Below are 24,844 nucleotides of genomic sequence, written 5' to 3'. Positions count from 1 at the left end.
GCAGCTGGGGTTGTGGCTCAGAGGTGGAGCACTCTCACCTAGCATGCGTGCGTGAGGCACTGGGTTCAATCCTCAGCACCACATAAAAATAAAATAAAGATATTGTGTCCACCTATAACTAAAAAAAAATCTTAAATAGCAAAAAAAAAAAAAAAGTTGTAGGTACTGGGGAGGTGAGAAAGCCACACTTGTCCAGGACAATATGAACACTTAAAAAAAAAAATCTGAGAAGACCCTGAGTTTTCTCCACTGGATGATCTGTATATGCAGGGCAAGCAGGAAGTGAAAGCTGAGTCAGAGTATAAATGGCCTGGCTAAGTGTTAAAGGAATATCTGAGCACAAGCCACTCTGTAAAGACTTCAGCAATCAACCACATCATAATATTCAAATGTCTAGTTTCCTATAAGTAAACATCACAAAAGCATACAAAGCATACAAAGATAGAGTACAGAATAGCCTATCTGAGGAAAGAAAGAAAATAACAGAAAACATACCTTAGGATGACTTACCATTGGACTTACTAATGAATTTAAACAAATTGCCTTAAACATGCTCAAAGGAAATCAGAAAAACATAAATAAAGTATGAATAAAATGAAATTATTAAACTATAGACACAAACTACAAAAAGGAATGGGTATAGAGACTCTGCGGTAACAGTGGTGAAAGCTATACAACATTATGAATATCATTAAAGCCCCTGAATTATACACTGAAATGCCTAAAATAGAAAACTTATGTTTCAATGTAAAAAATGCTTTCAGTTCTAATTTTACATTATAATTCTTTGAATCATTGCATAACTGAATTCTTCAAAGCACCTTATCCATTAATGTTGATTCCTATCCTGGCCATAATTTGGAAGACAGATGAAATGTGAATTTTAATCCATGGGTTATGTAGTTGCTGTACTAGGTTCTGTGCCTTGCTCCTTTTCCCCCTCATTTCTTCACTCTAAGGTACTAGTTAATGCCTTGAAAACAGAGGAGAGTGCTCACTGTTTAAATATCTCCAGTCCTTGTCTGAACACACTAAAGTGGCAAAAAGGAAATGTCCCTTCCTTCTCTACAGGAGACACTAGAATTACAAGTTAGATAAATCTAAAAACTGAGTCAACGTCATTCTGATCTGACCTGGGGTCAAAGGGATGTATTATGTAATTATGGCATGATTACCAACTGCTCCACGTGGCACATTCTCCTCCCATGCCCTCAGGTGACAACCTCTGCCTTCCAAGGGAGCAGGGCAGTGCTGTGGTTCAGAGTTGAGGCTGAAGTCAAGTCACCCTACTGACCCAACCAAAACTCTCAACCAAACTCCTTGTAAATTAATGGTAAAGGATAAAGAAAGAATAACATAAAAAGTGCACCTCCAACTTAGTAAGCACTCCAAGTGGACACACTGTTCTCTTGATTGAGTGTTCAGTCAATAGTTTCAATGTCAGTACAGGGATGAAAAAACAAAAGCAGCCACTGGGCTTTATTTTGGGTAGCATCTTGGAAATTACTATTAATACTTCAGGTTTGTTTTGAGGAACAGGACTCCCCTGAGGCTGAGAGACCACAGTTCTCATTAGCTAAGTTACCTACTTTTTAAATGCTGTTATAGCAGACTCTGGAGAGCAACATATAAACAAACCTTCAAAAGAATATTCTAATTTTCCTCTTTGGTAGAGCGTTTGAGTGGAAGGAGCAAGCCCTTTTTATAGTTTGCTTGCTTGGCAGCACTCTTAAAGGGACAGAGCTCTAATTACTCATTAGAAATTTTAATGAATTATACAGAAATCACTGGCTCTAAGCCCATCTACGTATTTAAATATACCTATGCCTCCATCCAGACTATCTTGAACCCAAAAACCTTATTTATTTTCTTCTTTTGATCAAAAAGCATCATTAGGTCTGAAAGACACACTTCTATCCTAAATTCAGTATTGAAATTTTATGGATACACAGTGGATTTGAAAAAGCATTTCACAAAGTGAACTTCAGGAAACTAAACAGAGAATTTAACAAATGCATGTAGATGACAGCTCCCCAGGCTAATGTCTAAGACCAGTCTCCCTGTCCCTGAGGATGTAAAGAAAGATAACTCCAAGGGCAGTTATAGCCTTTCTACCATTTGTTCACTACTTTCTAAAGCTTGCTCCAGGCTATTTTCATTTTGTATTCAAGGCACAATTAGTACACATAAATATTGCGGGGATTTAGTCTCTAAATTATGTAGCACATGCCAATTAGCACATGCCAATTAGCACGAACTTTTGGATTCCCTAATTTTCCTCTTTGATGCTATTTACAGTTTAACACATTTTATTAAAAATGGAAAATATGCAGGATTTTCCCAAGCATGCAATTAGTTATGTATTTCTTAAACTTCATATCTAGGTCCACTAACAACTCCAGCACAAAGTTTCAAATGAAATAAAATATTTCCTGGTTCTCCAGGATAAAAAAATATATAAATAGGGACTAGGGCTGTAGCTCAGTGTCAGAGTGGTTGCCTTGCATGTGTGTGGCACTGGGTTCAATCTTTAGCACCACATAAAAATAATTAAAAAACAAAAATAAAGGCATTCTGTCCTTCTACAACTACAAAAAAATTAAAAACAAATATATATATATTTATATATATATATAAAAATAAAATTCTCAAATTTTATGTGAAATTATAAGAAATCTTACATCTGAAAATACACATACTTTGTTTCTCTAGCAAATATAAAGGCATATATTTAAATTCAAACCTTAAAACTGGCATTTATTTGCAGAAGAAGGGGAGTCTAATAGTCAAAGGAAACCAAGCTGTGAAATTTTCCTTAAAGAGTTCCCTCTTTTTAACATTTAATCCTAGGGACTCAGGAGGTTGAGGCAGAAGGATGGCAAGTTCCAGGCTAGCCTCAACTTTGAGACCCTGTCTCAAAATTAAAAATAAAAAGGGCTGGGGATGTAGCTCAGTGGTAGAGCACCCTGGATTCAATTCCCAGTACCCATTGGTCCACCAAAAATGTAATGGTAGTCCTTGCTTTGGCAACTCGTATGCCAAAAGTTGGAATGATACAAAAAGATCAGTAGCATGGTCCTTGCTTATAGATGATGGGCAAATCTGTGAAGCATTCCATATTTTAAAAAATAAAAGCTACTGACATCAGGGATTCTCTTTGTTAAGGAAACCATGTGAGAAAGGAAGATTTACAAAATTCAGGAGTTAATTCTGAATTTTCAATAAGTTAAAGAAAAGCACAGGAAACATTATTTAATGACATTTTATTATATAGTTTGCAGAAAATTACAAGATATCAAATTTCATTACACCAGTAATCTAAATTTTCTAGAGACCCTGTTTCTTTATATCACCAGACCAATTACCATCACATCCTTTTTTTCTTTTAAGAAAAGTTTTACTAAAATATAAGTGACATGATATACATTCATCCATTTAAAGTGCATATATTTTCAGTGACTTTAGTATATACATTGTATACAACCATCCCCACAATCAATTTTAGAACGTTTTCATTGCTCCCTAAAGAAACTCTTGCATTCTTTAGCTGTCACCTCCAATCCTTTATTGCCCCCAACCTCCCTAGCCCTTATGCAACCAATAATCTACTTTTTGTCTGTATGAATTTGCCTCTTCTGGATATTGCATACATCTGGCTTTTTTCACTAAGCATAATGTTTTCAAGGTTCATCAGCCCTGTTATAGCATATCTTCCTATATTATTATTTTTAAAAATTTTTTTAGTTCTCAATGAACCTTTATTTTATTATATGCGGTGCTGAGAATAGAATCCAGTGCTTTGCACATGCTAGGCAAGCACTCTACCACTGAGCTATGACACCAGCCCTTCCTATATTATTTTTACTACCAAATAATATTCTACTGTAGGCATAAACCTTCTCTATCTACTTTTGTATGGCTTTATTTTTCAAATGCTCATTCATATGTCAAATTAGAGAATCAGATGTATATAATAATTTTGTTTGAAAAGGAACTTTTAAGGGCTGGGGTTGTGGCTCAGCAGTAGAGCGCTCGCCTCACATGTGTGAGACCCGGGTTCGATCCTCAGCACCACATAAAAATAAATAAACAAAATAAAGATATTGTGCCCTCTATAACTAAAAAAGTATATATATATATATATATATATATATATATATATATGTATATATATAAATAAAAGAAAAGAAACTTTTAATTAGTTGTAGTTTTGACCCTATAAGTGATGCTTAGAAGGGTTTTTATCTTGTTGTTTTGTTATGCTTTTAAACAAATGAAGATAAGACATTGATTCTTTGCAGGGATCATGATCCAGCAAAAGGAGACTATTTGGAAAGTACTGACATTGAAAAGTCTGCCTCTAACAGTACAGAATTGAGAGAAGACCAAATTCCCTAAACATCCCATCTAAATGTATGTTTCCCTTAAGCTTTCATTAAGTTGAGTTCTATGAAATCAATAAGAAAGTATTCTTAAGTATGGTCTACAAAATATTCCTTTACCTTAAGTAGATATTCATCCATTGATTCATCTATGTTTATAGTAACTACACTTAAATGAAGAATGCTGATGTACATTTTTTTCTTTTTTTAAAAGGGGATTGAACCTAGGGCCTCACATGAGCACTCTATCACTGAGCTACATCCCTGGCCCTTTTTATATTTATTTTGATACAAGGTCTCACTAACTTACTCACTTGTTTTGCACCTGTCTCAGTCTCCCAAGTAGCTGGGATTACAGATGTGGATCAATGTGTCAGGCTGAAATGTAAGTTTCTTAAATTTTCTTCATATATAATATCATAATACTTAAAAAAATGCACATCTTATTCCTGGGACTTGATGGAAAATGGTGGTTTCAGGACAGAATTTGAAAGACTGGACTGATAGTATTTCAGTAATTATTCAGTAATTTTTAAACCTTATCTCTATGCAGATATTGAATTTTAAGAGCATGACAAAAATATTGGAAAAATAACTACACAAGGAGTAGAAAACTGCCTCCCTGGCCTGTCTGTACATACCATCATATCAGCTGACTCCCAACAGCAATCTCAGACCAAGGCACTCAGAAAAACAAAAAATAAAAACAAAACTTGAGTACAGAACTGCCTCTCAAAGGGCCCTTGCTACAATCTGAGATGCCGACATTCTCCTGGACAACTGTGGTGGGCAGGCTCTAAGATGGCCCTGGTGATCCTCTTGTCAATTCCACGTCTAAAGCTTTGAGTCCACTTACTTTTCTTCAGCCCCACAGCTACTCCCTCAGTACAGATTTCCTGTCTCCCTTGAAAACACCCTTAACTGGTTTCTTGGTTCTGATCTTAATTTGTTTCAATCTATTCTCCACATGGTAGATTAAGCAATCTTTCTAAAAAATGCGACTATGTCATTGTCTTGTTCAAACCTGTTGGTAAGGCTCAAATTGGCTATTTTAATACAAAAATAATATGATCAAGACCTTTTTAATCTCCGGAGCCTCAGTGTCTCTACAGCTCTACCCTCTACTACTTCTCCTTGAGTCTCCCTTTCCTTTTATTCTCCTCCAGCCAAGTGAATATTAACAGTTGCCGAAACATAGAATATTCTCTCCTTGTCTTCAGTCCATGGTGTGCCTGTGACCTCTAATGATTTCACTCTTTATCCCTTTTTCTTTACTTAACTAGGATTTATTTGTTTTATCTCAGCCTAGATACTGATTCCTCCTAGAACCCTTTCATAATTCTCCTTTGACACAGTATTTCCATACACAAGTGCTTGCTCATCCCAGTTAAGACTCATCTTGCTAGACTGCACTTGTTACTTGGCTCCCTCACTTTAGCAATTAAAACTGAAAGACAGGCTCATCATTGGTTTTATAGTGCTCAACATACATGCTCAATAAATATCTATTGACTAACTAACCCTGTATGGTTCTACAAATCAAAAAATATATATATGAAGAATTTTTATAAAGTGAAGAACTATTAGGTAAAGTCATCACTAGTCTACATTAATTAAAATTGTTTTGAAGTGGGCAGAATAATAGCTACGAGAGACGATGGTGTCCCAATCCTCAGAACCTGTAAATATGTTATAATGCATTGCAAAAGGAAATTAAAGTAGTAGATGGATTTAAGATGGCAAATCAACAGATCTTCAAAAAGAAAGATGATCCTGGACTATCTGGGTGGGCCCAACATAAACACAAGGGTCCTTAAACATGGAAGAGGGAGGCAGAATTGTCAGTCAGCCATGGTGATGTGATGTAAGAAGGACTCTCCAAACCATTGCTGGCCTTGGAGGAGGAAGGGCTCCACGAGTAGAGGAATGTGGGCAGCCTCTGCAAGGTGCAGAAGGCAAGGAAACTGATTCTTCTCTGGAGCCTCCAGAAAGAAATGCAGTTCTGCCATCAACTTGACTTTAGCCCAGTGACAGCCATGTTCCTGACCTTCAGAACTATAATAAATATGTGCTGTTTTAAGCCACTAAAATTGGGATAATTTGTTATGGTAGCAATAGAAAATGAATACATTTTAATATCAGAGTGTTTTTTCCCTGAAAGGAGTTTTGGCCAGTTGGCCTTAATGTATCTTCTGATTCTAAAATCATTTGACTATTTATGAATCCGGAATCCTTTTATTGTTTGTATGCATGGAAAAGCCCAAAAGGTAAATCAGGACTTCAGAATTTTATAAGTAATATAGTCTGTAAGGAAGTTAAACTGTCCATTTACTTACCTAGTGAACATAATACATTACTATCCCCAAACCTCAAACATAGACCCAGTAGTTCTCTTATGGGGTCTTATCTAGGGGTTACACTTTTAAAATTTGAATATACTTAGGTAGGTTATGTACACTCCAATTGCAGTGATCTTCACCAGTTGTAGTGATCTCAATCCTGGTCATTACTGCCAGGATTAGATGTTACCCGACTGATTTCACTAGGCATTTGAATTTGGAGGCCAGTTACAAAGGATCTACTATGGTCAAAACCAGATATGTAAAATGCAAATATGCCTGGGGGTTTCATATTTATGGCATACCAATTATTATTTTAGACATCAATTAACATGCCAGCAGGCATATCATACCCAATATTACCCTAGAGCAGGAAATACATATTTAGGAGTACACATTAGGGGAGAGGGATGGGGACAGGAAAGCCTGAAAAGAATATTAGAAAGATCCCAGAAGATACTTTCAGTACTAAGAAAAAGACAAGATGTTTTTTAATGCCACTTAAAAATCATTTTGTGACACACATAATGATAACAAGTACCATTCAGAAGTAGCTGTGTTTTGCTGGGTATTTTACAAATTCCTTTATATACAGGATTGACATTTCATGAACAATCCTGCAAGATATGTAGAATCATCCCTTCTTACAAATAAGGAAGAAAATGAGTTCCTTTTTTAAGATTACATAGGTAGGAAAAGGCAGAGCCAAGATTCAAACAAGTCTTGGCTCTTCTAACTCATAAGTTTGACCTTAGGCCACAGATCCATTTATGAGGTTTGTCTCCCAGTAGCTTTATGTCCTCCCTGTCAAATTGTGAGACACTCTAGTGGAACAAGACAGGGCACCAAACTATGGCAAGTCAATCTGAAAGGGTCTTCCTTTCTTACTCTTCATGTGCTGTCTGTGGCTTCCTGCCATTTACTGAACTGTTTTGTTAAATGCTTAGATACTATGGTAACTAGAGCTAAGTAAATAACTAATGTTGGTATGGCAACCATCAGACACTTAATCTGAACTTGACTCTTACAACCATTCAAAATTTATGGGCTACTGGTAGCCAGGGGCAAAGCAAAGGGAGGAATGAGGGATGATTGCTAATGGACACCGGTTTCTTCCCCCATCCCCTACAATTTTTTTATTGGTGCATTATAGTTGTACATAATGGTGGGATTTGTTGTTACATATTAGTACATGCACAGAATGTAACAATATAATTTGGCCAATTATCACTCCCCAGAACATGTTTTTTTTAAGAGGGGATAAAATGTTCTGGATTAGATAACGGTAATAGCTGTAGAAGCTTGTGAATACATTAAAATCACTAAATTGTACGTTTTTTATTTGCTTGTTTTTTTCCAATTGTACACTTTAAAAAGGTGAAATTTAGCTGTGGTGATGCATGCCTATAATCCCAGCAATTCAAGAGGCTGAGGCGGGGGGATCACAATTTCAAAGCCAGTCTTACCAATTCAGCAAGACTCTAAGCAATTTAGCGAGACCCTGTCTCAAACTAAAATAAAAAAAGGGATGGGGATTAAAGTATTCCTGAGTTCAATTTTATGGTATGTGGATTACATCTCAGTAAAAAAGAACTATAGGGCTGGAGTTGTAGCTCAGTGGTAGAGCGCACGCCTTGCACGTGCAAGGCCCTGAGTTCGATCCTCACCACCACATAAAAATAAATACGTGAAATAAAAGCATTGTATCCAACTACAACTAAAAAATAAATATTAAAAAAAGAACTATAGCTATAATCTAAGAATCAGGTATCCACAAATGTTGATAAACATATGAAGGAATTATAAATCAAAATCTTGCTGTTAGGAAAATAAATTTGTATAACTGGTTTAAAAACAGTTTGGGCCAGGTGAAGCAGTACACACCTGTAATCCTAGTGACTCAGGAGCTCAGCCAGCTTCAGCAACTTAGTGAGAATGTTTTAAAATAAAAAAATAAATAAATAAAGGCTGAAGATTAACTCAGTAGAAAAGCACCCCTGGGTTTGATCCCCAATACTAAGAAAGAAATGAGAATGGGCTGAGAATGTAGTGCTTGCCTAGCATGTGTGAGGCCCTGGGTTTAATTCCCAAAACAGAGAAGAGAGAGGAAGAGAGAGAGAGAGAGAAAGAGAGAGAGAGAGAGAGAGAGAGAGAGAGAGAGAGAAATATTGAATTTAAGATCCTCCAAATGACAAACATAAAGTTACAGTATTATCTAGTCATTCTATACATAACCAAGAAAAATAAAAACATCTGTCTACACAAAAACTTGTACACAAATATTCATAGAGGCATTGCTTATAATAGTCAAAAACAGAAGCAACTATTCACCCATATCAACTGATGAATGTATAAATGATACATTTATACACCATGCATATGGTATATCCATGCAATGGAACATTATTTGGTCATTAAAAAGAACTGATATATGTTAAAACATGGGTAAATCATAAAAAGAGTATGTTAAATGAAGCTAGTCACAAAGGACCATCTATTATGTGATTCCATTGATATAAAATTCCAGAGTAGGCAAATCTATAAAAAAAGTAAATTAGCAATTGGTGTAGGGCTGGATTGGCTCAAAGAAAATGAGAAACAACTGCTAATGGGTACAGGGTTTCTTTACTGTAGTGAAGAAAAATACTAAAGTTGACCATGGTGATAATTGTACAGCTCTATAAATATACTAGAAATCATGAAAATGTACACTTTAAATGAGTAAATGTATGCATGTGAATTATACCTTAATAAAGCTGTCAAAAATTCATAGGCTAATTTCCATTAGTCTGTAAGATAATTTCTTATCTAAAGCTTTACCAATTTTATCTATAGTGACAACTGCATGTAACACAGCTTGAATACCTGGTTAGTTGACTACATCTCTTAAAGGAGGGGGCGGGGGAGAAAAAGAAAGAAAAAAGTCCATAGTATAATGACAACTGGACTTCTCTGGGGATAAGTTCAAGATTTTAGCTGGTCTATATGGATACTGTCTCAGAAAACCTGAAGTAATGTTGCCCTATATATATTTTTCCAGTACTAGCCTTGGAATACAAAAATTAGTACAAATCAAACTAAGGGAGCATAACAGTAAATTAACTTATATTTCCATAAAAGTATTATAAGAACATCTACATACAAAAATTTTTTTTCTAGTTTAAAATTGAACATCATGGGCTAAGGATTTAGCTCAACTGGCAGAGTGCTTGCCACGTATGCACAAGGCCCTGGGTTCAATCCCCAGCACCATCAAAAAAAAAAAAAAAAAAAAAAAAAAATTGAGTGGGCTGGGGTTGTGGCTCAGCGATAGACCGCTCCCCTAGCATGTGTGAGGCCCTGGGTTTGATCCTCAGCAGCACATATAAATTAATTAATTAATTTAAAAAAAAATTTAAAGAGAGAGTGAGAGAGGAGAGAGAGAGAGAGAGAGAGAAAGAGAAGAGAATTTTTAATATTTATTTATTTTTTTTAGTTCTCGGCGGACACAACATCTTTGTTGGTATGTGGTGCTGAGGATCGAAGCCGGGCCACACACATACCAGGCGAGCGCGCTACCGCTTGAGCCACATCCCCAGCCCCTTAAAATTTTAAAAATTGAATATCATGTCTTATATGTCATGTCACATTTGAGAAGCTATTCTATTATTAGATAAGTACTCATCTGCAAAATATTGAAACTTTACCTAGGATCTGAGAATTTATAGCAAAATGGACAGTAAGAGAGAGTAAATATCTAAAATTCTATGCATAAACTCTTTACATTGTTAGTATTTTTAAAAAATTTTTATTAGTTATTGATGGACTTTTATTTATTTGTTTGTTTATATGTGGTGCTGAGACTCGAACCCAGTGCCTCACACATGCTAGGCAAGCATTCTACCACTGAGCCGTAATCCCAGCCTGGCCTGGCATTGTTAGTTTTTATTTGTATGTATGTATGTATGTATGTATGTGTGTATGTTTGTTTGTTTGTTTGTTTATTTATTCATTCATTCATTCATTTATTGGTGCTGGGGATTGAACCCAGGGCCTTGTGCATGCAGGGCAAGCACTCTACCAACTGAACTGTATTCCCGGCCCTGTGTTGTTAGTTTGGACATAGATAATGGAAGCAAGATGGAAAACACACTTAGGGAGCTTTTGTAGTACTCCAGTCAAAGGTAATGTTGAACTATGGCAGTGTAGATAGGACGAAAGAGACCAGCAATGTCACAGGGAAATACAGTCACCTGGACTTAGTGACTGGATACACACTGAGAGAGGATAAGCTTAGATGATCTTTCCAGGATGGGCCTGGCAAATAACTCTAAGGAGAGCTCCCCAGGCCAATTTAAAGGTTCTCTTTCCAGGTCCTTTCCAGTCAAAAAAGGGATGGTTCTATCCTCTAAATAATCAATCCTTTCAGTTTAAAATTCTTTTGCCTATTTAACATGTTCTTTCATTTAATAACAAAATTTAAAAACCAAAATGTATCCCTTAAATAGAAAAAAACAACAAAAGATACCCTCAAGGTGAGTCACCAAATTTTAAAGGAGTAGAGACTATACTCTCTCTGTTCAGAAATCTAAGAAATTTATATCTTAGAAAAGGAATTTTGTAGATTTGTGTGCATGAACATTATCATTATACAGAAGAGAACAAGGAAGTACAGGAGGGCTCAGTCTCACCAAGTGACCTAGGATTAGAAGTGCATCTTGAACTTAGATTTTACAATTCCTGATTCAGTTTTCTTACTCTCTCGTTGTTTTTGTTTGGTACTGGAGATTGAACTTAGGTACACTTTACAATTGAGCTACATCCCAGCCCTTTTCGTTTTTTGAAACAGGGTCTTTCTAAATTGTCTAAGCTAATCTTGAATCTGGTAATCCTTCTGCCTCGGCCTCCAGAGTAGCTGGGATTACAGGTAAGTGCCTAGCTTCTTAATTCTCTTAAACTCACATTATTTGTGTCCTTTTATATATAAATATGACATATATAATTTTATATATAATAATTAAAACTACCCCTAAATTTTACATATATTTCAAATGATGGTGATTCTATACTTTCTCACAAGACAACGAATACTAACTTTAAATTATATAATCACACCAAGGGAAACAAATAAGGCCACTGAAGAGAGGAATAAAAAGACTCATAATCTTGAAGTTATGACTGATCCTTATACATATGCTGCTAGGTATCAGTTCTTAAACACATCACAAGATCAGATTAGAGAGGCAGTCAATCTGCCCTTGAATGATGGTTACAAAATAAATCCATTTATATACATATTTCACCATACACAATCTCTGTTAATCCTTAGGTCTATTAAGAAAATGCTTTTGTATCTCTTGTAAAAATAATCATTTTTTAAATTTTTTTTGGCTTGGGGGGACATTGGGGATTGAACCCAGTTCAATTTTTATTGAGACAGGTCTCACTAAATTGCTCAGATTGGTTTCAAACTTGTGATTTTCTAACCTCATCCTCCTGAGGGGCTGGGATTACAGGGTATGTTCCACTGTGTCTGGCAAAAATTATCTTAAGTCTACTAAGAACACAAATGGATGTGAAAAGCCAAATTACTAGTTACATTAAAAAGTTATGAGGGCTGGGTTGTAGCTCGGTGGTACAGTGCTTGCTTGACATGTGTGAGGCACTTGGGTTCAATTCTCAGCACTGCATATAAATAAGTGAATAAAATAAAAGTCCATCAACAACTAAAAATATATATATATATTTTAAAGTTATAAAATCACCTTATTGAATAAGTAAAAACATACAAAAAAAAAACAGGTTATGACAATACCTCTAATCAGCCAAAGAGGTACAAGATAACATAAGAGAAGACATTCCACTTTGTTCACTAGAACTTATGCAAAGACTGTTGCCTTGGGTAAAGAAGCAGTACACTGTTTAAAATTCTTTTGCCTACTTAACATGGAAGGAGTCCCAGTCTCGGGCATACCAGCACTCTCCAGTCCTGCATGTTTCTGATCAAAATAGCCAGAGGCTGCCTTTTCGCGAGGGTACCCTGTGACTCAGACACAAAAATCCATAGTTTTAAACCTTAACTGCCAAACTATATATCAAGTTAGAAAAACTGAGTTCATTTTGTTACCAAAAATATATAAATACACAATTAGAACCAGATAGCTTATTCAACATTAGTATGAGGAGTATGTTAATACATGTTTATATATATTATTCACCTATAGAATAAGATAAAAAAAGATCCTATAAAGATCTTACGAGCATATAAATTCACAGGTGAGAGATCAAAGCCACAGTGATGGCAGAAAGAAATTATTAAGGCTTGTATTGGTAGAAAAGGATAATTTATAAAGGAACGAGATTATAGATAATGTACCTAGTATGAAAACATACACAAAGAATGTCAATTTCAGCATGCTTACTATAGTAAAAGACTGGGAACAGCCATAAGGAAGAAGTTAAATAAATTATGACACACCTAAGTGATGGAACACTGTGGAGACATATCACATGCACGGAATACCACACAGCTGGATCAACATGTGCTGTTGTAAAAAAGCTCTGAAAATATTAAGAGAAGAAAAGCAATATGCAAGACAGTGTACACGGTATGTGATAGGGTTTATTTTCTTTAAAGAATAGTATAAATAATAACTTAAAAAATACCTGGTGGTATCTTCTTAACAGTTCCTCTTTTGGTTCTTGTACTTCTTTTTCCAGCTGCTCTTTTGTCCTTTTCAAAGAATGCCTGTTCATCTCTGGGGCCTTCACACAGAGTGTATTCTGAGTTCTCACATGCAGGCACCTCACAACTGGACATGAAGTTTTCATTATTATTGAGACTGTCCTGCTCAAACACTTCAGTTTTTCCCATTGCACTGTCACTGCTGGTCAGAAGCTCAGGCCCATCCCCATCAAGTTGATTTTCATTTTCATCAGACACAGAAGATAAGCATGTTACTCTGCTTTCCACGCTGTCACCAGGATGACATCCATCTTGTGGTTCTAATTGCAGATTATATGTAGGAGTACCGCTGTCATCCATTAGCGCATCCTTTGTTGAACCGTTTAAAGTTTCATTAAAGTCCTTCCATCTCTACAAAGACAAAGAAAAAGAAACTATTTCATTTTCTATCCTCTGGTGATTCAAGATGATCTTTGATTTTCCTCTTCTCCCGAGCCATTTCACTGTGAATTAAGAGAAAAAAATTACTCAATTCATTTCATTTCTCCACTTGAAGCCCATCCCAATCTCACCTAGTTCTTGCTTCAATACAATTGGTTCTCAACCCTGGCTGCTCCTTACAATTACCTAAATTTATCCCAGACACTAAATCAGAGTCTCTAAGTACTGCACACACACTGATATATCTTTTTAAGTTGTCTAAGTGATCCTAATGTGTATCAGGTTTGGACTGCTGACTCAGTGAAAAAAATTCCTGGCTAAATAGGTCATCTGCTAAAATCAGTCACTCATGTTATCCCTGGACACTTACTAGACAAGTGAAGACTAGTTGTATAAGTCCTTCTTTGGTTAAACAGTAGCAATTTTTGCAAAAGTAAGCATTTAAAGATACAGTATTTATTATTTAAAAAAATAGAAAAGGGGAAAATTCATGTAGTATATATTTACATTATAGTCTCATTTATCAAGAGGTATTCTAACATGAACTTGCATCAAATTACAGGGTCCTACTTGTATCTCCAAAAGACCCCACAGGTTACCTGCCAGGGGGGCCTGCCAGTGGAAGTAGAAAGCAGCTTTTGGAACCCCAAACAGAAACAATCACCTCTTCCTAAGTTTCCTACACACATCAGAAACTGTGTCAGGCACTTTACATACCTTATTTCTAGTCTTCAAAATAAGCCTATATAGTAGATAGCCATACTATATTTTAGATAAAGAATCTGAGGCTTGGAGAGGTGAAATGAGTTAAGACCATATTCCTGGAATGAAGTGGAAATGGATCTAAAAACCAGGTCTTTCTGATGTTGGAACCTTTGCAGTTCAGCATAATGGCCAACAGCAAAGGCAGACCTATGTTCAAATTCTGACTCCGTCATTAAACAAGCTTAGGCAAGTTACCTGGCATCTGCAAGCCTCAATTCCCTTGTTTGTAGAAGTGAAGAAGTGTAATACCTTCCTCAAGGTCATTTTTTACATAAGTAAAGCACTTAGTGGAGTGCTTGGTCCACAGTAAATGCTCAGTAAAATTATTGCTTCCCAATAAATCTCACATGTTGGCATTAAGCACTGCTGAGTTTACTCAAGAGGGTCCTGGCCTTCTGCAGGTTCAGAAATAGCTTTTCCAAAAACCCAGAGATGATCAGGTTTTTAATAAATGATCAAGTTTTAATAATTTGAGAAAGTTAAAGTATTGATTTATCATGGGGATATTTCCTTTCATTCCTGGAATGTGTAAATGCCTGCTCTAAATATCCTGTTTCAGATGACTAAGATATTTAGGAATTAGTGATTAAAATTTGTAAGTTGAGTATAAAAACTACAGATCATGTTTACAGCTTTGTTGAATGTCATATACCAGGTCCTGAGTTAAAACTATTCAGATCAACAGTTTATTTAACTCTCAGAATTACCCTAGAAGATAGGTAATTCTAGTCCCATTATAGTGATAAAAAAAACCAAGACTTATATCTTGTCAAATTATTCATAGAACAAGTTTAGAAATGGAATTTGGAGTAGTTATTATCCTGAGACCACATTCTTAATCTTTATATTCTAGGGATATAAAGGAGCAAATAGTGAAAGAATATTTCACTTCAGCTGTGCTTTACCCTATAGCAGAAACTTTTCTAATGACCAAAAAGTTCAAGGCATTCTTCCCCAGAAAGTGCTGGATCCACACATTAGACCATTTGCAATGCACCTCACCTTCTCCTGTTGAGAAATTTTTGGTAATGGTTGGGGGAAGGGAGTATATACTATGTAAATGAAGTGGCTATTCCCAGTAAAGTAGGTATTCCTTTCCATGGGCTTCAAGATATTTTGCCTCTGACTCTTTTATGATAACATAATTAGTTTAATTCTCAAAAGGAAATTTTATAAACTACTATCTAACATTGATTTTCATATTCTCTCCAAGGTATGCACATGCTGTAATTCATTCTTTCTTTCTTTCTTCTTCCTCCCTCCCTCCCTTCCTTCTTTCTTTCCTTCCTCCCTCCCTCCCTCCCTCCCTCCCCCCTTCCTTCCTTCCTTTCTTCCTTTCTTTCTTTCTTTCTTCTTTTTGCAGGACACCTATCAGTGCATCAAGACCTGGTTCAGTAGTCACTTACCCAATTTATCTTCTCTGATTTCCTATCCCCATGACCCATACAGTTCCCCTCTGAAAAGGGGAAATTCAGATTGTACATAAATTTCCATCAACATCCCTGTTCCCAGTCTGAGAGGAGAAGAGACCTATTGCACAGTATTTGGCTTCTATGGTTATTCTGATCACATTTACACATTTCATTAGAGTATCTTAATTAACAATAGATAAAAAAATTTTAAGAGAAGGTCTTAACCAGGCTGATTTCAAACTCCTTGGCTCAAGTGATCCTCTTGCTTGGCCTCCCTGAGAAGTTGGAACTATAGAAACATACCACTGCTAGGCTAGGATAGTAGCTCAGTGATAGAGCGCTTGGCTAACATGTGTGAGGCACTGGTTCGATTCTCAGCATCGCATATCAATCAATCAATCAATCAATCAATAAAATAAAGTTCCAGCAATAACTTACTTTCTCCACCTTCTTTCTTTCTTTCTTTCTTTCTCTCTCTCTCTCTCTCTCTCTCTCTCTCTCTTTCTTTCTTTTTGGGGGTACTGGAGATTGAACCATCTTGCATGTGCCAGGCAAGCACTCTTACCATTGAGTTAGACTCCCAGACCTTTTTTGTATTTTCAGACAGGGTATTGCTAAATTGCCCATGTTGGCCTCAAACTTGTGATCCTCCTGTCTTAGCCTTCTGAGTTACTTGGATTATAGGAATGCAACATGGTACCTGGCTAAGATAAACTTATTGGAATTTCTAATCGGTAGTGTTCTACTGCTTTAGGAAATAGTTATAAATAAAATGTTATATTTGTCTCTTTCTCCTCATTCTTCTCTTCCTGTGCTACACCAACAATATTTTGATAGGCTGATCTTCTAGTACACATGCATCACTAAATTAAAATACTTGGGTAAAGCTAGATGCAGTGGCGCATGCCTGTAATCCCAGTGGCTTGGGAGGCTGAGACAGGAAGATCACAAGTTCAAAGCCAGCCTCAGCAATATAATGAGGCCTTAAGCAACTTAGTGAGACCCTGTCTCTAAATAAAATACAAAGAAGGGTTGGGGATGTGGTTCATTGGTTAAGTACCTTTGAATTCAATCTCCAGTACCACAAAAATAAATAAATAAATAAATAATACTTAGGCAAGAGAAAAATTATAAGGAGAAAGGGCCCCTGCTCAGTAACAGTATTTAAAAATATATGCTAACACTGCATGGGACCTGAGGGTTCTCAGTACAGTAGAGGTTGTATTCAAACTTATTTGCTCTATCTAAATAATATGGCTATTTTGCAAAAATCCCTGTATCTAAACCAATTCCTACAAAAGAAACAGTGACACACTGTAACCACTGCTACAGCAGTGACTCTAACATATTTTGCCTTTTTTTTTAAAGAGAGAGTGAGAGAGAGAGAGGGAGAGAGAGAGAGAGATTTTTTTAATATTTATTTTTTAGTTCTCGGCGGACACAACATCTTTGTTGGTATGTGGTGCTGAGGATCGGACCCGGGCCGCATGCATGCCAGGCGAGCGCGCTACCGCTTGAGCCACATCCCCAGCCCCATATTTTGCCTTTTAAAAGCATGATAGTGAGTACTTCCCAAGTTTCCACACTCTTGTGGCAAAATAGCATTCCAAATATGTACACTGTATAAAAGCTATTTGACATGCTGGCTGTCTTCAGAATTCAAAGCAAACATATTCCAGTGAGGCTATAAAAAAAGATGACGATCCATACAACTTTGAGAAAGATATATTAAATAAATAACTAAATTAACAGACCAAGAAAAAGAAATTTACAATTTGTTAAAAGCATAATCTCAGGGTTAGGGATGTGGCTTAGTGGTAGAGTGCTTGCCTAGCATTTAAGACAAAAAACAAAACAAATAAGCAAAAAACAAGAAGCATAATCTGAATCCCAAATAGGATTTAGCTTTATTTTGTAATAAATGTGTGGTAAGACTAAACATCAGGTTTTACTAAAACTTTAATAATTAACATCCAAGAAGAGTTAAATGTATACTATCATTTATTTTATTGAAATGTTTTAAGGAGACTGTGAGTGCCATTTTTCCTGTAATCCATATAATCATTCCAAAATACTATTTTTTTTTTTTTTTTTTTACTTTTAGCCAAGATCCTTCTTAAGAATTAAAATTGGGGTTAGGGGCTGTGCATGGTGGTGTATGCCTATAATTTTAGCAACTTGGAAAGCTGAGGCAGAATTGCCAAGTTTGAGGCCAGCCTTGGCAACTCAGTGAGAGCCTGTCTCAAAATAGAAAGCTGGGGATATAACTTGGTGGTAAAGTCTTGAGGATTCAAGTTCCAGTAGCCTCACCCCAGATTGCGGGTAGGATATAGCTCAATGGCAGACTGCTTACCTAACATACATGAGACCTTGGGTTCAATTCCCAGCAGTGCAAACAAAGAAATAAGACCAAATTCCAAATTTAAATGTGGTTATTTAAACTCAAATAAAAATTTAGAGGAATACAAGGACCAAAATGATGATGTCAAATTTATCTTCTAGTTAATTCAGAATTGAGGAAGAAAGTCATTATATCCTTAAGTTGTTCTATTTATTATGGCCATTACATACTACTTTACATTTATTTTACCATCTTAGATACTAGATACCTTTTAATAGCACTCATATCTCATTGCTAAATCCATAGTTTTCTTTGATTAATGCTATCTTTGTTTAGTACACTGTACCTATAGACAATATTCATTAGAGAAGCAATCAAAAGTACACACAGGCTGGGTGCAATGGTGTGCACTCACAGTGCTAGCTACTCAGGAAGCTGATGCAGTACAAAGAGATTCAAGGCCAAACTCAGGAACTTAGAGGAAGGAAGGAAAGAAAAAATAGTGGAAGGAAGAAAAAAAGATGCCAGGTCAACCTCAACGACGCAGTGAGAGGAGGGAATGAAAGAAAGGAAAGGGGAAAGAAGAAGAAAAGGAATAATTCTCAAAAATTTTGTGACTCAGAATTAATTCATTTTTCATTGAAATCCTATAAACGCAAAATATACACATATATGTAACTAAAGCAAAGGCTCCCTAAACCTTAACAGATGTGGAACACTCTGATACTGTGTATTTTTAAAATGCTGATCAAAGATCTACTAGATTGATTTCATATCCCAGTAATGGGTGTTGACCATAGTAGTACTTTCCAGGAATTAACAGTGTCTCAACCTGAGGACCACCAACTGAGGACCAGACAAAGCTGTGGTTATCTCCATATCATTTCCTGAAAACAATGCTGAACCTAAGAAACTCAGATATAAACTTCATTCAAAATGTAGTCCTCATAATTTCAATACAAGTTCAAAGCCACCCTCAGCAATATAATGAGGCCTTAAGCAACCTAGTGAGACCCTGTCTCTAAATAAAATACAAAGAAGGGTTGGGGATGTGGCTCAATGTTTATCATGCTTTTCACTTTAAAATCTAGCTAAAAGACTATCCTTGACTCAGGATTCCTTAGCTGACTACTTCCACTGTCAATTATATTCTCTGCCTATTTTATCCAACATGGCAAACCATTAACCATATTTAGCTATGGAGGAACTGGAACATAAACTCATACTGAGGGGCTGGGGATGTAACTCAGTGTTAGAGCACTTGCTTTGTATGTGCAAAGCCCTAGGTTCAATCCCCAGTACTGCCAAAAATAAATAGATAGATAAATAAATAAATAGCTCACACTGAGGAACAGAATTGTTAATTTTATAATTTTAATTAATTAAAAATATAGAGTATCAATTCAGTAATCAAAAAACATAAACATGTTTGGAACTCCAGCATCCAAACCTATTTCACCTATATGCTTTATGAAACCAAAATACAGATCAAAGCTAGGTAAAGTGGTGGGCACCTGCAGTCCCAGCTACATGGGAGGTTGTGCCAGGAGGATCCCTTGAGCCCAGGAGTTCAACACCAACCTGGACAACACAGTGAAACACTGTGTCAAAAGCAAATAAATAGACCAAGGATTTCCAATGAAAACTGTGTCCAAATTGAGATGTGCTATATATATAAAATACATACCACAGCTCAATGAATTACTATGAATAAGAATAATTTTTAAAAACAATAATTTTAAATGATTAAATGTTAAAATAATATTTTTAATATAATGGTTTGAACAAAATATTATTAAAATTAATTTCAATGGGCTGGGGGTCTAGCTCAGTGGTAGAGAATGTTCTTAGAATGTGAAAGGCTCTGGGTTTGATCCCTATCCCCCACCCCACACACAATTAAATTTTATTTCTAAAAATGTTTTTTTAGTATGGTTACTAGAAAAAAAATTACACATATAACCCACATTACATTTCTACTGGTCAATGCTAGTATGACATGCCTTGCCATTGTTACAGTAGTCAAAGTCATGGCTCCTGGTTAATCACCCCATGCCAGATTCTTGCTAATACAAGTTATGCTATAGGCATTTCCTGGCTTCAGACGTTTTAATTACTGTAATTCAATGATGCAAATACTTAATGGAGGAAACAGATACTGTATGCCTTTAAAATTAACTTATATGTATTTATTTCCTGTTTTCAGAATGTAAAACTCAAGGTTAATCTGTCTCTTTTTTTGTTACTTCCTTGTATTCAAAACATTCCTGGCACTTCATAAAAGTGGAATGGCAATTATAACTGGTAAGACAGTCTTTCAGGAACCCTTCTAAATACTTGTTTCTTCTATATAATTGTATATTACAAAAGTGTCACGAACCATCAATGGGCTGTGAGTGAACTATGTTGCGCATAGTAGCCTAATGAGGGGATAAGTCTGGCACTGGGACCTCCCGTGGCACTACCACAGGAATTGATCGCCTGATGCAGGTGAACTTCCCCCTCAAGCTCTGCCAGAGATCCCACACAGCACCCGAGATGGGTGTGACCTGCCAAGATGTCAAGCAACCTGTTGACTGCAAGATACCACGAAGCAAGACTCCGCCCTTAAAACTTATCCCTGCCTTTGATGTCCCCGGATATAAATAAAGCAAGCAGGGGCTCCATTTTGCCATAGTATAGAAGCTTGATCCCTATGATCCGCTAACCCATCCTGCCCTTGCTTTCTGAAAATATTTTCTGTGTCCTGTAGATTTTTGTCATTCTATTTTTCTTAGCTTTTATTTCTCAGCCAGTCCATTCCACACAGGGGAACCCCATTTTCATTGCCTGTGCAGGACATGGGCGAGACAAAAGTACATCAGGGATAGGAGGTATGCAGCTAAGTGACACAGCATTTACCTACTCTTAGAAGGGAAAAAGAAAGAAAAAGGGGGGGAAAGGATAGAAAAGAAAGACTAGAGATTGTTTTAATATTTCTTTAGGAAGAATAAAAAACCCATTCTCATAAAAGAACCCTTTTCTCTTCTTTTCTTCCTTTCTTACTCCACTCCCCCTCCTCTTCCTTCTTTCCTTGTTGAACGATTAAACCCAGAAAACAACTTTTTCTTGTGAGCCAGAATACATCTGTATTCCAATCCACTCAGGAGGCTGAGACAGGAGGATTGCAAGTTGGAGGTCAGCCTCAGCAACTTGGTGAGACCCTGTCTCAAAATAAACATTAACTAGAGCTGGGAATGTAGCTCAGTGGCAATATACCCCTGGAATATTTTTTGTTGTTGTTGAAACACAGTATTGCTAAACTGCCCATGCTGGTGTTGAACTCAGCCTCCGGAGTAGCTGGAATTTTACCAGCAAGCATCACCTTGTCCAGCAAGAATTAGTTCTTAATATAGGAAAAAGAAAGGTCATAGAAAATTCATGTGATAATGTAAATGAGAAGAATAAAAATAAGATAAAGTATTATACACATTATATAAATTAATATAAAAATATAGGAGAAAAAAACAGAAAAAAGAAAAGGGAAAGCAATGATTTTAAAAGAGGAAACATTAAATATGGATTTTAATTTATGCAGAGAAAACACTTCTTAAAATATAAAGAAATTAACTGAAACTATGTGACTCATATGCCTAAAACAACCTTGGACTGATAAACGGAATCAAAGGTGACACAATTTGTTTCACTCTCCTTAGCCTCCCTTTCATCAGAAAGCTCTGATCAACAAAGCTTACAAATACATAGGGCCTCTGAGTTCATAATCCATTACAAAAATGGACAAGATATCTTAAAAGCCTCATTGTGGGAACAGATGAACAGTGCAAAGATACAGGACCCTCCCGCCCCATATACAGAGACATATACAGTTTATGTAAAGAAACAAAATAGAAGCAAATCTCTAAAACAGTATGTTTTCAAAGATGCCTTCAGGCATTCAGAAACATGCAATTATGGCAATACTTTCTACTATACATTTTTTAAACTAACAAACATCATTAACTGGAAATTTTGCCTACATCAAGGGACTGAATTTATGTTTCAAGATGTTTCTGGAAATTACAATTTCTAGTTTTCATTTGTAGCCAAAAGAATGCACAAATCATACCATATGAACTTACCACAGCCATACAAACATTTTCTTTAGTTAGTTTCACAGTTAAAAACACACACATAGAAGGAATCCATCAGTTTAGGGGAAAAAGTCATCTCCCCAGGCCACACACGTTGTGCTTATTTGGATTTAAATGCCTTTTGTTGTAAAACATATTGCAGTCATATTTTAAGCCACAAGCAACAACATTTAAGTCTTGGAAATATTTCTCCAGACAAAAACTACCCTTTTAAAAACAAAAATCATGTTTACTGCTGAATTTCTATCATATATCCTCATGGAAACTATTTTTTGTTTTGTTTTGTTTTGACACAGGGTCTATGTTACCCAGGTTGGCCTTGAACTCCTAAGCTCAAATGATTCTTCTACTTCAGCCTCCCAAGTAGCTGAGACAACAGTCACACACCACTGCACCTGATTTTATTTTTTACAGAGCTGGGGATCAAACCCAGGGTCTTGTACATGATAAGCATGTGCTCCAACACTATGCTATTATCTTCAGTCCCATCTTTCTAATTTTTAAACTTCAATCATTTTGCTATATGACTAGTGATATAAAGCAATCTACCTATAATCATTAAATATACACAAAATTATATATTTTGTTTTAAAATGTTAATTCCTGAAAATATAATGGCAAACCCAAATAATTTCTTAGAAACTTTCTTTAAGAGGCCTAACAAGTGTTTGCTTTGGTAGCACATATACTAGAAATGGCCCCTGAACAAGGATGACATGCAAATTTGTGACGCATTCCATATTTTTATGGAAAAATCAAATATAAAATTTATCAGGGGATGAAGGCTCAGCAATCCAAACCAAAGTAATGCACAATCTTTTCAATAAAATAATAGCAGAAAATTTCCCAAACCTTAAGAATGGAATGGAAAATCAAATATAGAAGGCTTACAGAACCCCAAATATACAAAATTACAACAGACCCACACCAAGGCACATTATTATGAAATATACAGAATAATGACAGAATTTTAAAGGCTGCCAGAGAAAAATGACAGGTCACATTTAGAGGGAAACCAATCTGGATCTCAGCTGATTTCTCATACCAGACCCTCAAAGCTTGGACATCTTGGAATAATATATACCAAAAAAAGAAAGTGTATAAAGCCAAGAATACTATACCCAGCAAAATTGAGCTTCTGAATTGATGAAGAAATATAAACATTCCATGATAAAAGAATTCATAACTAGAAAGCCTGCACTACAAAACATACTCAATAAAATATTTCATAAAGAAGAAATGAAAAATAAGTGAAAACCAGCAAAGGAAGAAACTACACTAGAAAAATAGTCAATCAAAGGAGCAATTAATTCAAGTTAGAAACCAGAAATTAACTGACAGGGAATAAGAATCATTTCTCAATAATAGCACTGAACGCAAATGACCTAAATTCATCAATCAAAAGACACACATTGGCAGACTGGATTAAAAAACAAGACCCAACAACATACTATCTCCACGAGACTTGCCTCATAGGCAAAGACATCCAGAGACTGAAGGTAAAAAGATGGGAAAAAAAATATCATTCACATGGATCATGTAAACAAGTAGGGGTTTCTATCCTCTTATCAGATAAAGTGGACTTCAAGCCAAAGATAATCAGAAGGGACAAAGGAGGTCATTTATATTGCTTAAGGGAATTATATATCAATAAGACATAACATTTGTAAATATTTATGCCACAAACAGTAGCATCTATGTATATCAAACAAAGCTTTCTCAATTTCTAGAATGAAAAGGACCACAACACAGTAATATTGGGTGACTTTAATGTGCTTCTCTCATCAGTGGATAGATCCTATAAACCAAAACTAAATAAAGAACCTATAGACGGTCTGGGGCTGGGGCTCAGTGGTAGAGTGCTTGCCTAGCACGTGTGAGGCCTTGGGTTCAATCCTCAGCACCACATAAAAATAAATAAGTAAAATAAAGATAGTGTGTGCAACCACAACTAAAAAAATAATATTAAAAAAAGAAGCTCAGGGCTGGGATTGTGGCTCAGTGGTAGAGCACTCGCCTAGCATGGGTGGGACCCGGGTTCGATCCTCAGCACCACATAAAAATAAAGGCATTGTGTTGTGTCCTAATAAATAAATATTTTAAAAAATACAATTAATAATTTAGACTTTACAGACATATACAGAATATTTCATCCAGAAATATACTGTATATACTTCTCAGAAACACATGGATTCTTCTCTAAAATAGACCAAATCTTAGGCCACAAATCAACTTTGAGCAAATACAAAACAATAGAGATAATACCTTGCGTTCTATCAGATCATAATGGGATGAAATTAGAAATCAATGATAAAATAAAAACTAAAAGCTACTGTAACACCTGGAAACTAAATAACATGCTATTGAATG

At 35.9% G+C, this 24,844-nt stretch overlaps 1 protein-coding gene across 2 annotated transcripts in view; it reads right to left on the bottom strand.

Moving 5' to 3' along the window:
* The window catches only part of CNST (consortin, connexin sorting protein), a 104,451-nt gene that overhangs the window by 51,477 nt on the left and 28,130 nt on the right, over positions 1 to 24,844 (bottom strand). Inside the window, exon 2 of one of the 2 annotated variants that reach the window (XM_081300181.1) lies at positions 13,367 to 13,796. In XM_081300181.1, the coding sequence (XP_081156307.1) occupies positions 13,367 to 13,796 (430 nt within the window). Of the gene's footprint in view, positions 1 to 13,366; positions 13,889 to 24,844 lie in introns of both variants that reach the window. The other variant, XM_081300182.1, reaches the window with a different exon arrangement.

Source organism: Spermophilus citellus, assembly GCF_964194105.1.
Source record: "Spermophilus citellus genome assembly, chromosome: 6".
Taxonomy (NCBI): domain Eukaryota; kingdom Metazoa; phylum Chordata; class Mammalia; order Rodentia; family Sciuridae; genus Spermophilus; species Spermophilus citellus.
Note: the sequence above shows the minus strand (reverse complement) of the source record. Positions and strands in the feature narration are given on the sequence as shown.